The sequence below is a fragment of the Oryzias latipes genome, chromosome 4 (assembly GCF_002234675.1).
Source record: "Oryzias latipes chromosome 4, ASM223467v1".
NCBI classification, from domain to species: domain Eukaryota; kingdom Metazoa; phylum Chordata; class Actinopteri; order Beloniformes; family Adrianichthyidae; genus Oryzias; species Oryzias latipes.
In genome coordinates, this window is record NC_019862.2 from 28,143,258 (window position 1) to 28,160,148 (window position 16,891).

Here is a 16,891-nt window from a genome sequence, read left to right on the forward strand (position 1 = left end):
CTACAGAAAGAACCACAACAAGCACAACTCTTAAACTGTCCGCAGGGCTACAAATGGACTTCTGCACTCGCTCCAGTTCTGATGCACACGTTACATTTCCACCCAACCGTGGGGAATGTTGACCTCTAGAAATCCTCCAGAGGCAACGCATCTGCAGGAAAGTCCCTTACATCACAGCTGGACGCTTCACCTTCTCAGACGAGAGGCCTTAAAGCCTCCTCGTATAATCAGCTGCATGGGCGGTGTTTAAGTGCTTCTTTTTGCATCTTCTCTTTTAAGGATGCAAACTTGAAGCGTTAGCACACTGACCTCACTGTTGCTGTAGCGTGCAAGCTCAGAGATGAAGCGCATGTGATCATCCCTGATCTGAATCATCTGCTCACAGATGTTGTACTGAGGGCTGCTGGACACGGAGGTGCAGGTCCACCTGAGATGAGGGAGGATGACACAACATGTGTTACTGTGAAGGTCTAATGCAGGCAAAAACGGACAAGAAAACCAGCAGCACCAGAATAATCTAAATTAATAGAATATCATAGATAGAATATCAAATATAACTAGAAGGTGCTTCATTTCCGGAAGAAAATGCCGGAAGCCTCTCCATTGAAACCCATTATAAAGTTAAACTTACCACAAAGTCTAAAGGTTTATATTTCATAAACTAAAACATATTTTAAAAATCTAAAAGTATTGGAATCAGTTTAAAGTCTTGTGAATAATATGTAGCTTGAATGGTGTCTCTAGCTAAAAGTATGTTGAAGTTACAATGATTGAAAGAAGGAAAGGTATTCAAGGATTCTCATGTATTTCAATGGAGGCAAAAATCCTGGAATATCTTGAAAAGTTCAAGGATTTGAAGGACCATAAGTCATAGCTGGAAAAAAACTGAAAGAGCTGAACATTTTAATAGTTGAATGGTTAAAATAGCTGAAAAATTGTAGAAGGAGTTAAGCGGCAAAAAATGGCGGAAGATACTAGAATAAAGAAAGAGAAACAGGAAATCAATGGGTTTATTGCTTTATAGCATTCAACCAAATGTGACGGATTAATAGCCCTTAAGGCTCATCTAAAGTAAAGGAGACTCCCCCCTCACAGGAGGGGGCTGACCTCGCCTCACCTGGATTTGTTCTCCTCAAAGTGAGCACTGGTCTTGATGTATCGGGACAGCTCAATCTGCATGTCACCAAACAGCGGGACCACCTGGAGTTGCTGTGAACCGCAAAGGCACCAAAAAATACCATTATTAAAATACGAATACAAAAATAAATTATACAAATGAGGCACATCTGAGTTTTTTCAATGGAAAATTCAAAACAATGTTTTTTTTCCATGTTTGCCCTTGAGATTTCAGAAATTATTTGTATTTGTCCGACACCTTTTTAATATTGAATAGCCAACAGATTAAATATTTGCTTTTTTTCTTCAATAAACACAGTACGATCCTCATTCCAAATGGGTAAGTACTAAATTAAATTTAACACGTTCAGCTTTGAATGAACCTAAAGCCTCTTTCCTTTTATGCTGCCTTTTGTTTCATGTCACAACAGCAACCAAAAAATAAAATAAAAAGATTTTAAGTCAATAAAGGAGTTTAAATCAACTCTTTCATGAAGGGTACTGCACCTTAAAAAACTTATCAATCTTTGTGAGGTTAATTCTCTTCTTGGCATCCAGCTTGTAGATGTTGCTGCTGTTTCCATCCATGAGGTACAATCCAAACCCCATCACCTGGAGAAGAGACGGTGTGTGAGAGGCGTCCACAACCACCTGCGATGCTGCGGCTGTGTGCTTTTAGGGGGCAGGCGCACTCACTTTGAGCAGCATGTGCTTCTCGCTGGGCGTCAGGTAAAGCTTGTTCTCGTAGTAATCGGCACAAAGGTTCACGATGTCCGCCAGCAGCTCTTCATAGCCGTGAATCACTTCCAGCTGCTGCTGCAACGACTGGAAAACAGCACAGAGTCTCAAAGGGACTGAACTGCAGTGGGAACTGATCCACATGTGCAGCCAAGAAATGTGATTGAGCCGCAGCTCAGACCAACCTGAGTGATTTTGTTGTGGTTCGCCAGGAACATGGACAGGTTCTGAGACTCCTGAATGGATGCTGGCTCCGCCATCTTTCTGAGGAACTGAGCGGCTCTTTAAAGAGACAAAAACGACAGAATCTCCACATGAATTTATTGAAACACTTCATCTCAGATGATCTGGGCTGTCATTCTGCAGAGGGAGGGACTTTTCCACAGCAAACCTTCTTAGAAAAGGCAAAGAAATACATTTTTTCACGGAGGAATGCAGTTTACATGCTCAAGCATGCACAAGCAGCAGGACCACATGCCGCAGCACAAAACTCAAAGCCAGAACTAAAAACACAAATTCAGATGTGAAGAGTGGAACAAAAAAAGAGCTGTTTGCTCATGTTTTCGTTTTCTAAGTTTTTGTGTCGAACCATCCAGAGCTGCACTGAAGTTCAAGCAGAGGTGATGAATGATGCTGCCCTCTACTGTCTATAGATAAATATGCATTTGAAGACCCACTCCAAAAAATAAATGGTGTTTTTTGTATTTTTAACATGTTCTTGTAGTGATTTTCTCATTATGGAGGACATTTATAAAGAAAATTAAGATTAAAATTGCGCTTCTGACCAATTCTTTATTCAAATTGTGAACCAGGAGCGGACAGAAAAAAGTGCCGTTGGGAAAAGCTCGTACATGTGACAGTCGGCAGGTCACAAGCTGCGTGCTCCGCTCCATTCTGATGCATCCACTTGTGGATGACTAGATCCTTTTACGTCTCCGTTTTCCTCACCTGAGCTGGAATCTGGATCAAAACTGTACGTCTGCGTAGCTCAAACATTGATCGCAATGTTTGTTGGTAATGTTAGGTTTAAGTTAGGTGAAAGCAGATGGATGATGGGAATTGGAGGCTGGCTTACTCCACACTAACAGTCTTGCCCACAATTTAGAGGTGAATGTCTAATAAACTACTGTTGCTCTGCAGAAACTATGTCCTAGAAAACAAAAGTTTTTTTTATTTTGCCTAAAGACGACATCATCATAATTAAAAGACCACTGAGAAAGCTTTGAACACGGATAAAAACTCTCATCGGAGTGAGACTTAGAGGCCCTGCGTACCTTTTGTAGGCAGAGTGATCGTTCTTGACGCTGCACTTCATGTTCTTCAGCTCGTCCAGCACAGCGAACATGTTGATGAATCGTCCCAGCGTCAGCAGGTAGGCCTCAGAAACAAAGTCCTTCCTGCGCTCGGCGTGACACAGGCGGCGGACCTCCCCGCAGAAACGATCGATCGCCGTGCGCTGAATCATACCAGACGGTGCAGGCATTGAACGTCTGCAGCACGAGATCGGCTCTCCTCTGTGCTGTTAAAACTCGAACAGTACCTGGAAGTACATGAAGTTCATCAGCTTGGTGACCTCGGGCTCCAGGACCTCCACAGTCTTCTCATAGATCTCCACTCTGTTTGGCTGCTCATTGCACTTCACCTGCGAAGAAAATGTAGAAGTTGATTAGAATTTTCTGCATTAGGGTAAAAAATGATTTCGATTTTTTTTTCAAATATTGGGAGCATTTGAAGAAATAAATGTTTAAAAACAGAAGTCCTCACCTGTGGGATTGCACGAGAGCAGCTCCTCCAGGTGTAGAGCATGACGGCGTACTCCTGCCCCTCCTCCAGCATGTCGTTCTGATGCAAACAAAACCATTCCCATGACTCAGCAAAACAAACTCACTTCCTCTGAAAGTACTGAGACAAATATGACCAACAAAGTGTGCTTTTACACTTAGGGAAATGAGTGACAACACCAGTTTTATCTGCACCTGATTCACAGCAATTTAAACACAGAAATACTCCGAAATGCCTTTTTAATTTTCTTTTCTTTGTCCTCCACCGTGAGAAAAAAATACCACAAGGAGATCCTAAAAACACAACTTTCGTTGGAGTGGGTCACAGCCAAGGTTACAAGGCCATCAAAACAGATCCTGTTGTGAATTGAAAGACCCATTCCAAGAAGAATTGTGATTTTTGGGTTTTTAACATTTTTTGTAGCGTTTTCCAATGATGGAGGACATAAAGAAAATTAAGCTTAAATTTGTATTTTTTTTAATTCAAATTGTCCTAGAAAAAACCAGACAGATTTTTGTAAAAGGCATAATCATAATATAAAGACCCCTGAGAACAATTTTAACATCGATCAAAAGATGAGCTAAGTGGGACTTTCAGGTTTGATGATCAAGCCTTAATCATCCGAAAACTAAACTGTTGAGAGAAAAATTGTAATCAGTCCTACAAATAAAAAAAAGAAACTTGTTTAGAGAAATGCTGAATTCCCTGGAGTTCAGGTTTACATCATTGTAAAAATAAATTCATAATTACAAATAAAAAAAGAACAAAATTAGCAATTAAGAGGCATAAAACAAGTTCCAAAACTAAAAAAGGATTCAAATTAAATGTTGCACAGATTTTTTATTCATTTACATAAAGTAAATTTTACTTAAAATGACAACTAACTTGGTAAAAGACATGGAAACCAAGATCTGCTCGACTGTTTTACTGATCTTTCTGGATAAGTTTGATTAATTGATAAAAGCTTGATGGAGCTCTTTGGTCTGAAGGAGCTTTTATGGAGCATAAACAGATCAATATTTCAAAACAGGAATCTCCTGGAGGAGCTAAAGGTTCAGAGACCAGAGCAGTTAAACCAGCTGAAGATTTCTCAGGTATAAACATTTAGAAAGGAACCAGAAGAGTTTTGCAGCATGAACATACTGATGACCGTTGAAACTGGAAAACATTTATGCTCCACAGCTTCTTCTGAAAGCCCTTTTTCTTTAGCAAGTGAAAGCAAAAGACAGCTCTGCTCTCCAAACCAATTATCGCTCACTAATTAAAGGCACAAATTCGTGCTTTTCCTAGCCAGAGATGCTCTGATATATCTCTTTGTGCTTGAGCCAAGTTCTTCCTCCATTCATCGTCTGACCTAAATGTTTTGTTTCCTTAACAGGTTCTAAAAGGAGCAAAGGAATAGAAGTTCTGGTAAATACCATGCTGGAGTGGACCGTAGCCTGCTCGATGTATCTGGCGATGCCGGTGACGAATGCATTTCGGTCCTCAAAGTTGGTGTTGAAGTTGGGCTGCAGAAAAACAAAATTATTTCACTTTTGCAAATGTGCACATAAAGCCCAATCTGAATTCATTCTCTAGCTCCTCCCTATTGCCCCAATTGTAGGGGCATTTGGAGCTGTAGTGGGGTCCAAACATGTTGTTTTAAGGGGTAGCTGTAGTGACTTAAGGCTGGGTATCCCTTTGATGGTAGGGTGATCCGCATCTAGCTTCTGACATGGAAGAGAAATGGATTATTTTACCTGGGTGTGCTCTGAAGCACAGAAGTTTACTGGTGTGTTTAGACTGGACACATCTGGAGTTCTTTCCCCCAATAATCCGGAACAAATTGTTGGCCTGCATACACCTAAGCGAACCCTGGTCCAGGACCAGGAACTGTACTGAACGACCAGGAATTGCTATCAGACCCACATGTCATTGTATCCCCATGTACAATGACAATAAAGAATTCTGATTCTGATCTTTCGAGGTGGTCTCGATTCATTTCCAATCGGACTGAGCTTCAGTTTGCTCTGAGTTTCCTCAGTCTGAATACAATCTGTCCTCGGAGCAGAGCAACAGAACCAAACCGCCATCGTAGCCGGACATTATGATGCAAACAGAGAGCCCTGAGAACCATGAGGAAACAACGAGACACAGCAACTCGTTAAAATGTGGTCGGATGAGTCCAGGCTGATTAAAGCCGCTTTTAACGTGATACACATTGCTTCTCGCACTGCTTTCCCGACCATCTAATTCTAATTCTAATTCATAGCTGACGCCTTATAGTAGCTGCCATGCAGCGTGCCTCCATCGTACCAAATTAGCAAGTCAAAATGTTGAGCAAAGTATAAAGTTTGAATAAGTGAACCATCCAAACAAGGATTGCAAAGTGAAGGACTTCCATTATCCTCTCTTTCGTTACTTTACCCTGCCCTCATAATTTCTGACCAATGACTGAAGAGTCATTGGTCATTGGTCTCTGGTAGTCTCTGGTAGACGCCAGTCTGAATACAGACAAACGCAAGATTCAGGACTTGATCCAGCCAAAATTAAGCAGATTTGGTCCGGACCAAATAATGTTTCCAGTCTGAATATACAAGCAATGACTTTTTGTTTTTGAATGCCTTTTTAAAGTTATAAAACCGATGTTATGTATTTTCCGAGCGCTGGCTAATGTAGATAACCGGGGTAGGGAGCAACCGCAGGGGAAGGGATGAATTTGGATTCAGCCTTCGCGTCTGCAGCTCTATCCACAGGTGTACTGATTTTCACTCCTACCAGACACCTCGTACTCTTCACAACAACTCATGGTACGGTGTCGAGGAAAACCTTCTGCAGAAGCAGAGGCTCTTTTTGACCTGATGCCCGCAGACATGGAGAAACAGCATCCACTCTGACCTGATAGACCACCGAGGAGGGCAGGGGCTCGATGCACGGCTGCTGGTCCGGGAGAGGCAGCTCCTCCAGGAGGTCCACATTGGAGAGAGCATCTTCTAACGTCACAGTAGACGCCATGCTGCTGAAAAAGTTAAGTAGAAAACGTTGTGATCAAACTTCCAAGCTGCAGATGCTGTTTGCTTAGTAAAAATATTACTGGTTTCTGCAAAAATAAATAAATAAATAAAATCAACACAATTCATTTGAATGGAATTTGGAATTGTTTTATTGCAGTGAAAAGTGAAGGGCAAAGGTGTACAAATAAAGAGTTTTTTCATGCTTTTTGACAGAAAATAATAAATAAAATATAATCGTTCAGTACAGTTCAGTAAGTAGAATAGCATTTGGATTGTATTCTGACTTTTTCATCACATTTAACCCTGCATTGTGTCATTAAAAATAAAAAAGAAGGTATTTTGTTGTGCGCTGAGGTTTTTTCAGACACCAGTGCCCCTCCTGCAATAATAAAACCTCCTTATCTTGGCTGCAGCATACCAGATTTTCCAGAAATTCAGGCAGATGCTGGTTAAAAATCCCCAGCAACCCTCCTGCCCACTGCCATTTTCCCTGCTGGTTTGTGCAGAATGCAACAATTTCGCATGAATCAGCAGGTAAAATGTCCCTGCGTCATTATTCTGCACACATCTGGCAGTTTATGGTCTACAATTTGTTTTTTATGCCCACTTCAGAATATCAATGAGAATCCAGTTCAATTTATTTTAATCCATCCATTTGATTAAATTTTTTCTAAAGTTTTATAACTTTAAGTTCTGCATAACACTGGTTTTAGCGTCAATTTAGACAAACATGATTTTGAAGTTGTCACTCTCAGAAAATACCACCGTCCACCTCATGACTGCTTTGAGCTTCCAGTCAGTCAAAGCTAAAACTCATTTACTTACAGGAAGCTAGTAAAGCTGCTAAAGACGTCTTTTTATCGTAAATGTTCCTCCTAAGGATTTTTCTTTTTGTGCTTCCAAGTTCCCCTTTTGTGCAGAAAGGCGTCAGACGGTCTGGAGTTTCCTGTCCAAAGAGCCTCCGTCTGTGCTCCAACATGACCTGAGAGCAGCTGTAGAAAACCTCAGCTGCCCAGCATTTGCTCACCATTATTCAAAGCGTCTTGATCCATTTAAAGCTGTGAGTGACGCCTCTGTGGCCGCCGTGTGTTTTTGTCCTCAGATAACCATCTACCTGATGAAATCAGTTCATAACTCCCAAGAATCACAGTCTCTTTCAAAAACAAAAAGCACCACAAACCACATTCTATTAGAAAAAGGGACTGCCTGTGTCAAAGCCATTTTAACAGCTGCTGATTACCTCACAATTTCACACTCAAAAAAAAACTGTGTGGTTTGCTAAGCTTTGCTTTAGCCTTTAACAGGTGTGACCGTCAACACGAAACAACCTCCTATAGCCAGAGCTGCCAGAGAGTCCAACCATCCACAGCCACCAACTCGCCAAAACGGAACCTCTGCGGTCTGCGTGAGCACAGGGTAGGGGTCATGGGGGGGTGATCAACGATGGCATGGCACAACGCTCAATGCAAGAGGGAGAAAAACACACTCCCTATTGCTTTGAGCACCACAGCAGTTCTTTGGGCTTTTCATAGCTGGGATTTTTTTAACCTAAAAATCATTTTTTTAAAAAGCAAACATCTCAAGCAGTCTGCCATGACACCACCACTGAAGGTAATGACAAACTAGCAAAGCTTCTTTGGGAAAAATATTTTGCTTTCCTGTGAAACCCTTGTGCTATCCTAGGCACTTTAACATTGGGAGTTGGGTCATCTAGACTCACTAGACCGGGAGTCGGCAACCCGCAGCTCAGGAGCTGCATGCGGCTCTTTAGCGCTGCCCTAGTGGCTCCCTGAAGCATTTTCAAAAATGTTTGAAAATGTGGGGGAGAGAAATATATTTTTTGTTTTAATATGGTTTCTATAGGAGGAAAAGCAAGACACAAGCATTCTTAACGTTTTCCAATGCTGTAAGAATGTGTAGAATAAATATTGTAACGCTCAGCAAGTACGTCACTTGTAGCGGGAAATACGGGAGCTAAGCTGTCAATAAGTTGAGCTGTCAGTCAACTGGTCGCCCTGGAGAACTGTCCGTGTCCCATACACCGCACAACTCCGAACAGTCTCAGAGAGGAGGAGGCAGAAAGAGAAGCTGATAACGAGGTCTCCTTTCCAGCATAACAAGTCCATTTACTTTGAACACACACAACATTGAACATTGCACAGGGTTCATCAACCTCTCCCCCTCCCACACTGATGGTGCAACATAAAGAAACAACATAACAGGAAGAATAAACGAAGGTGGAACAACAAAACTGCCATATCAAAAGAAACGTGGGCAAACAGAAACGCTCATGTTGAGCCCTAATTAGATCAGGAAACGCGTCCCACAATCCCTTGCTGCTAACAGACCTAAAATGCACATGACCGCCACGACACACGCTTCTACCAGCAGGGCCTTTTTTTCTCTCTTTTTTTTTAAAAACTTTTAGCGGATATAGCATCCAGAATGATCAAATGTTTCACAGTAGATGTTTAGCATCCTGATTTCATAACCGTTTTCATAACGTTGTCCTTTTTGGGAGTCTGTTTGAAAATCACAGTCCCTGTGCCAAACATAACCTGTGACACAATCATATAAACGTTACAGATGTCGAGGTCCAGACTTTGGACTCAACCAAAGGTCATCGCCTCATAAGTCCAGAGTGATAACTTTTTATTTTATTGACATCATTAAGCAGTTTTTAGTCAAGCTTTTCCCTCCAATTTGTCTTTCTACCTTCTGATCATTTTCTTCTCTTAAAACTGAGATATGCAAAATGAATTGAACATTTTTACACTTGTCTCTCTTGTTTAAACTCTCAAAGTTCAAACCTTTGCATAGAAATAAGTCCAGTATTTTAGAATGACATTTTTTTTAAACGAGCCAAACAGAATGCATTCTGAACAGGTGACATGGCATAGGGGAGATTGACAGGGTCAACAGCCAATCAGGAAGTAGAACACATAATGCACTACAAAAAAAGGTAAACCACGTTACAGCAAGGAAACACTGTGCAGGTAACTTGATGACAGTGCTGCTCAAAATAACTCCTTTCCGTCAAAATCTGACAATGTTTTTTTTCTTTAAAGTAGTACCTTTTGTTCATCATTTCTTTGTCATTTCCAGTCAAAAAGAAACTTGCTGGTTGAAAAAAAGGGTCAAATTAAAATGTGTCTGAGGTGCGAGTTTTTTCTAGCAGCCCTGTAAAAGGGCACAGTGATGTTTCTGCAGCTGAAGGACTTCTGATTCATTAAACTGTTAAAACAAAGAAAAAAATGTAAATTACAAGATGTGAATCTGCCAAGCTTCTAAATGAATGTGACAGCTGTAAACCTTCGTTCTCCCAAAGAACTTAGATAAGACGAGGGTTTTTGTCTGTAAAGGCAGTGATTGGGTTCGGTTGCAGTTCTCTTGAGTGCAGGAGACGGTGAAGGAGGCAGCACCCATGCTTACAGCTCAGTCAGCAAAAATCCAGCTGAACAAAAGCCAATTAAAGAGAAACTGAACTCGTGCGGATGTCAGTGAATGAAAGAAAAGAACATTTTAGGAAACACTTGCTTATGCTTCCCTATATGGAGAAACAGCACGAAACAGAAGTGTCTGGTGTCTTTTTAAGCCGTGGAGGGAAGTCGTACTTATTACATGAGGCAAAAAGAGGAACCGTGGTGGCTTTTTCTTTGCTGATCAGTTCCCGTTCGAGGTCTCCACATGTAAGGCACAGGCGAGGAACAAATGAAGGAAGCCGTGGCTCCTGCAGAGTTCATTTAGACTGCTACACCCACTGGTGAAGAAATACTCCACTAGTCTGCAGGGCTGCGCCTAATTACACACTAAGCAGCTTAGTCCAGCCTAAAGTACGTAACCAAGGTGCTCCAAACACAGCCGACTGACGGTGATGAGGCAGGTCACTTGATAAGTTTGGGCTCGCTTTACTCCATGAAGTCACACAGCACACATTTGGGGAAATGATGTGAAACTGTTGTGAAATTGTTTCAATGGTTTCAGCTAAACCGCATCTACTAACCACCATGATACAGATCATTTATTTCTGCAATGTTTTGCCCGTTTTAAAGGTGAACTTGCACGACAGATTCTGTTCAACAACCCTTCACGGTAAAGCCCGTCTCACCACCTGAGTCTGGGAAATGTATTCTCCACACTTGCCCATCCCGCGAGGAGGCGGAGAGCTGACGTCCCGGCCCCGCTGTGGTTTAACCCTCCCCCCACACCCACCCTTTGATGCCGAGCGTCAAGCAGGAAGAGACCGGATCCCATTTTTAGAGACCAGAATCTCCAAGCCTCAGGCCAAACATGAACAAGCAGAACTTTCTGTCCATTTTAAAGAACGTCTGCAGCAGCAGGATAAGAGACTCAAAAAGGCATGAAAAGCTAAGTTTCTCATTAAAAAAAAATGCAGTCGTGTGTAAAAGACAAAGTTTATGACTTAATCAAACTGAATAAAGCTCCTAAAGATTTTTTTGTGTTAGTGGAGAAATTAACACAAAAATGATTTCCCTTCAGTTTGGTCTGCACAATAAATCGCAAATGTATCGTTATCGCAAGATTAAGCAGTGCAATATGCATATGGCAAAAGACGGCGAAAATAGCGATAAATGGTTCAATGAAATGCGCTAAAACAAATCTAATAAAACAATCAGATGGACCCCTTGACGTTGTTGACTAATGGGATAGAGCTCTTCTATGTTAGATGTTCGCCTCCTAGACTAGGGTCATTTGGAGTATAATTTTAAACTGATACAGTGAAATGGAATTGATTTTTTTGGTTGTTTTTCCATTTGTTGTTATATTGCAAGTTATACCGTCATCACAATATTGATCACTAATATCGCGAGTTTTCCCCTCTTATCGTGCAGCCCTAATTTCAGTTATTCTTCACTGAATAGAAATCGACTGCAGCTGCTCCTTTAGGGTCAGTTCGACCCTAGGAAAAGACTGACAATATAGAACTATGCCAGGAGAAGATACCTACGGACTAACTTCTATTGATAATTCTTATCTCTCCTTCGTTGCCCTGCTGAGTCATCTGCATTCCTGCTGTGGCTAAACTGCACTCGGTTCAGCTGAAAGCCAAGCAAGGCCTTTTGGTTTTAGGTGGACCTGATTCGGTCTGAAAAGGAATTCTGTTGTAAAAGAGCAGCCACTATTAGCAGAAAATAATGTTCATTTGAACCCATTGCATTTTTTAGACGATCAGACGCACATGCTTTATAAGGGGCATTGAGTAAAACAAAAGAATTAGATAAGCAGTTGTGACTACACTACCCAGGATGCAATGACAGGTAAAAAGGCAGGCGATTGGTCAGAGGAGTTAATTTGAATTATTTTCTGGTAAACTGTTGTTCTTCATGTTTGCCTTGTATCCACAATTATATGCTTTTGTTTTTTTTCCAACTGATGCCACAATAGGCTACCAGTTACCACAGCTCCGTGTTAGCTTGCTTGTTTAGGTATTTATGTTTTTCTCTTAATATTAACCTGTTTTTGAAAGACGTGGCCTTATTTTTTAACACAGTGAGTGCATTGGCGTGCCTGCTGCTCCCTTTTTGACCATTTTCCACCACTTCTGGGTCAGACCGGAGAAGCAACCGGTGATCGCAGGAGAGGCTGGGGTCCTTTAGAGTTTTCAGAACTCTTCAAGACTTTTTTTTTTATTAAGGGCTTGTTGCATTTGCCCTCTTCTACGGCGTGAGCTGGTGGTGGGGGGCGCAAATGCACCGACAGGAACAGGAAGAGAATCCACGAACCGGTGAAGAGATCCGGTCCTGTTCTGGGATGTCCCTTACAGTCAGTGAATGTGGCGGGTTAGAAGAGGAATTCATCATGGACCATGCTCTGACTGAGACTGTGAGTGCACTGAGGAACTCCTTCAGTCAAACGTTAACACCTTGCTGCAGGAAGCAGCGCCTTCGCAAAGCTTTCTTCCTGTCAGCTATTGTCTACAACTAAGGCCCCAGACAATAATGAACTTAGTTATACATTTTTAAGAGCATCTTTAGTGTGTTTATCCATCTCCTGTTTTTAAAAGACTTATGGTAACTGGTTAATGTCCCATTTGTGAGATCAATAAAGTTTTTATCTATTAAGTTGTAACATAAAATACAAAACAGCTCACCCACTTATATTGACATGGTACATGTCTCTCCTGATTGCAGTACCTATATGTTGTGTTTACCAAAGTTAAACTAAAACATGAGAGATTAAGCGCTGTTTACTGCAGAAAAATTAGGTCAGTGAACACAACCAGGATTTACACTCACGGCGTATTGTGGATTGTTGAGAAAATGAACGTATTTTAAGTGCAGCTTAAGGTGTAAAAAGTACTGTAATCTGTTTCAGCGGAAGCTGCATCTCTTTCATTTTTAGATATTAAATCTGATAAAAGTTGGTAAATCTTTTTTATTGGAAGTGACAAAAATTGATAACCTTCACACAACAGTAAAACGTTCAAAAAGCACAAAATCAAATAAGGGGACAAGAAATCTAGAGCTTAAATATTTTGAACCACAAGTTGCTTGTTCTGTTTGGTGGAATGAGACGTTCTAAACATCTGCAGTCAGCAGACTTGGTCTTATTTTAGAAAAAGGGGAACACTGAATTATGGGTCCCATTGAATTATGGGTCCCATTGACATCCAGCTTTAACAAAGACAATGTCAGCAAATGAAACAGAAAAAGTGACGGCAAAGCAGCTTCTATTTCCAACACAACACATTTTTGGCACACTATGTTAACTTTGTTAACCAGACAAATGCAAATGCACTTGGAAAAACAGTTTTCCTTTAAAAACAAAGATGCATTTAAAATGCGTCACTAATTCTGCAAGTTGTCCCACTTAAAAAGATAAGTTTGATTTGTAGTGGATTTTTTTATATTTTATATTTATTCATGTATTGGAGCACTGCAATGTAATGACAAAGATCAAAGGTTTCTTGTAGGTCTCCAAGCAGGTTCCCAAACAATGTAACTGCTATTTTGGTCCATTATTCCATGCAGATCTTCTCAAGAGCTGTGATGCTTTAAGGATGTTGCTGGGCTACATGAACTCACTCCACAGTTTCTCTAACGGATTGAATTCTTTGGAGCACTGCAGGATTTGAATCCATGGTGATGTTGTGTTACTATAGTAACCTTAGTTACTGTGGTCCCAGGTCTCGTTAGGTCACCCACAAGTCCCAACATCTCAGGCGGATGTTGAACGTCAGTGATCTTATATTTCTTCCATTTTCTAACAATTGCTCCGACAGTTGATCTATTTTCAGCAAGCTGTTTGCTTATTGTAAATTGGTTCATCCCAGTTTTGTTCGGGTCTACAATCTTGCCCCCAGTGTCCTTTGACAGCTCTTTGGTCTTGGTCGTGGTGGAGATGTTGCAGTCCAATTGTTTAAGGGTGTGGACAGGTGCCTTTGATCCATTTAACCAGATCATACAGGTACCATTCATACAAGTAACAGGGAGAATTGAACAGCTTTTTAAAGAAGTAGTAACAGGTTTGTGGGGAACAGAATTCTTGTTTGCTAGCTGGAGATACATTTTATTTGCACCATTATAGGCTATAAAATGTTTTTTGGTTTTTTTATTATACAAAGTGATTCACGAAATTCTTTTCTTACATTCTGTCTGTCAACGTTTGTGTATTTCTAATGAACATCATGGACGCACTTTTAAGTCGCAGAATTGGCTACTAGAATACTGTTTAGCCCAAAATGTCTGCGTTGACTTCAAGGCAATTAAACAAACATAATTTGAAATTTCAGGCAAATTTGGAGACGTGTCTAGAAAAACCAGACGCTGTGTAACTTTCCTACGGGGTTTGGGAAAACAAAAAAGTTGAACTTTGAGCCAAGAAGAACCAAAGCAGTCTAATCAAACCTATGGATCAACTTATGTGGCTGTACTTTATACACTATATAGATGTTCACTGCATGATACAATGAAATAGTTGACATGTGCTGTCCAGGACTTTGAGGTGCGACCTTTTAACAAAAACGGAACCAGGTTTAGATGAGAACGACAGACAGGTTTTATTAAAATAACTACCACTTCATTGTGCATATTTCTGTTTTTGACAGCTCAAAGAGAGGACACTGTAAACAAAGGGAGAAGAGAATGAAGCTGTTAAGACGCAGTTTGAACATCTGGAAAATGTAGTTTATGATATAATAAATGCTGAATTTGTCTTAATCCTCTGAGATCAAAGAATGAATTGCTGTTTGTCTTCATGAGATTTTCAGTGCAAAGAACATGGGAGGAAGATAGAAAAGGGGAACTTTAAAAAAGAAAATCAACAAAAAAGGGAAACTTTTTGCTAATAATTTAGTATGAACCATATTGAGATGAAACATTAAAAAACAAGTTAGAAAAACACATTTTTTATGCTATTATAAATGCACAGACCAAATGTCCATTATCCAGTGTTTTAAACATAAAGGTGACCCAGGAACATTAACTGTTAAATGTAATGCGGTTGAAAAGTCTCACCTAAGAAACCAAATGAGGCGTACCAGTGCAAAAAGTTAGTCTAAAGCCCTTTTGTCCGTTTTTAGCTTTATGGGATCTTAAAAAGAAGAAACTGAAACATAGAAGGGAAAAATGTTATCTGTCTTCCTCTTTTGTCATTCCATCCGGAATTCCTTGAATTGTAAGAAATTCCAAGGAACTAAAGTCTTGTAGCACAGCGTTTCTGATCTTAGTTGGAATTAATAAAAAAATAAAAACTACCTCAATATGCTGAAATTGTGATACTTGGATTTCCAACAGTTGTTTACGTTACAAAATGGGCAGTGAAGGCAACATGAAGTCAAATTCCTGACCACAAACGTTTTGGCTGTTACAAACATGGATTGTTATTGAAGTACGTTTAAATCGACTCTGCTGTTGCCGTCATGACAGGCGAATTACAACTACTTTTATTTATTTTTAAATAACGTAACATAAAAAGTTAAGACCGTAAAACGAAACACCGGGAAAAGCTTTGATGTGTTCAAGTCCTGCCTCCAACATGTTGGCCCGATCCCCGCTCCGTGCCGTGGCCTGAGATTAGTCCTCCCAGCTCAGGCCTGTGGGCCAGGAAAACGGCTTTACTTTGAAACAAGCTGTAAGCTAATTATCCCCTCGATGGTTTAATTAGGTGGCCGAGTAAGAAAGGGAATTTCATATATGAGCAGAGGAAAAAATAAACCCAGAAAATCGAGTGGCAGAACTTTTCTGTTACTCTTGGGCGAGGTAGTCGGAGATCCACACAACTTCGAAGTGAGTCATTTCTACTCACCCGCAGTTTGTCGCTTCACCGGGAAAACCTGTGCTCGCGCTCGGAGCCCACTACACCGCCATACAGTCCCAAAGCCCGATCCTTCCGCCGAGCCCAACCGCCCTGCTTTTTGAACACCGTCGCCGCGGGTGAGGCGGGAGAGGGGGTTACACGGTCGTCGGCCGGAGAATTCTTTCCCTGCTCGGAGTTCTTACCATGGGCGGAGGAGCAAAGCAGAGCAGGGAGTTCCTGTCCCTGAAACAGGGAAACTCAACAGGAAACTGCGCTCACAGCTGCGGTTCAGGCCTCCTCCGCTAGGGCAGGAGCGCGCGCGCCCAGGATGGAAGGTGCAGCCAAAGGAATGTACGGTAACCTGGCTGGGTATGGAAAGCAAATGGAGCCAAAAATAATTCTAAAACGATACCAAATTTCAAATAAAACTCACTTTTAAAATGTATTGTATATGAAAATTATTCGATGGGAAAACAACAATGAAATGCATACACATGTGTATTTAATTGTATAAAAATATGTTTTATACAACATCCTTTGATACTTGTGTATCTAAGTGTGAACATAATGAACTGAAATGAGCTGGAGCCTATAGATCAGTGTTTTTCAACCAGTGTGCCGCGGCACACTAGTGTGCCGTGGGAGATGGTCAAGTGTGCCGTGAGAAATTGCCCTCATTAACTGATCTAAAAGCAATTACCATCTCCAGGAAATCAGCTCTTTGTTCATCCAAACAGGCCCTGATAAAACACTGAGAAGTTAAGAATATGAAATATCATAACATTATTTTTTCTTTGTGTTTATATGATTCTATTAAAGACATTTTGATAAGAATAACGGGATACCGCGATTTAGCTGCAGCTATAACTGTGTGAGGAAAAGTCCCGCCCCTTTAACTGTCTCCACCAATCATTCTTAATCACATGTCATCAGTCTGACCAATCAGACGTGGTTAAAGTATTCACTTCCTTATTTCGATTTAGCGCAAAAAAGTCTCTCTGTTC

General features: G+C 40.9%; 1 protein-coding gene across 3 annotated transcripts in view; it reads right to left on the minus strand.

Annotated features, from left to right (window-relative positions):
• The window catches only part of LOC101169438 (cytoplasmic FMR1-interacting protein 1 homolog), a 34,745-nt gene extending 18,470 nt beyond the window's left edge, over window positions 1-16,275 (minus strand). The window contains exons 1-11 of one of the 3 annotated variants that reach the window (XM_011474441.2): window positions 16,091-16,275; window positions 6,514-6,634; window positions 5,055-5,144; window positions 3,619-3,696; window positions 3,395-3,496; window positions 3,129-3,310; window positions 2,040-2,136; window positions 1,813-1,941; window positions 1,624-1,728; window positions 1,118-1,209; window positions 310-427 (exon numbers count right to left, since the gene is read on the minus strand). In XM_011474441.2, coding sequence (XP_011472743.1) covers window positions 310-427; window positions 1,118-1,209; window positions 1,624-1,728; window positions 1,813-1,941; window positions 2,040-2,136; window positions 3,129-3,310; window positions 3,395-3,496; window positions 3,619-3,696; window positions 5,055-5,144; window positions 6,514-6,630 — 1,110 coding nt within the window. In that variant the 5' untranslated portion in view covers window positions 6,631-6,634; window positions 16,091-16,275. Of the gene's footprint in view, window positions 1-309; window positions 428-1,117; window positions 1,210-1,623; window positions 1,729-1,812; window positions 1,942-2,039; window positions 2,137-3,128; window positions 3,311-3,394; window positions 3,497-3,618; window positions 3,697-5,054; window positions 5,145-6,513; window positions 6,635-15,896 lie in introns of all 3 variants that reach the window. The other 2 variants (XM_011474440.3, XM_004068310.4) reach the window with 2 other exon arrangements.
• Window positions 16,276-16,891: the final 616 nt, after the last annotated feature.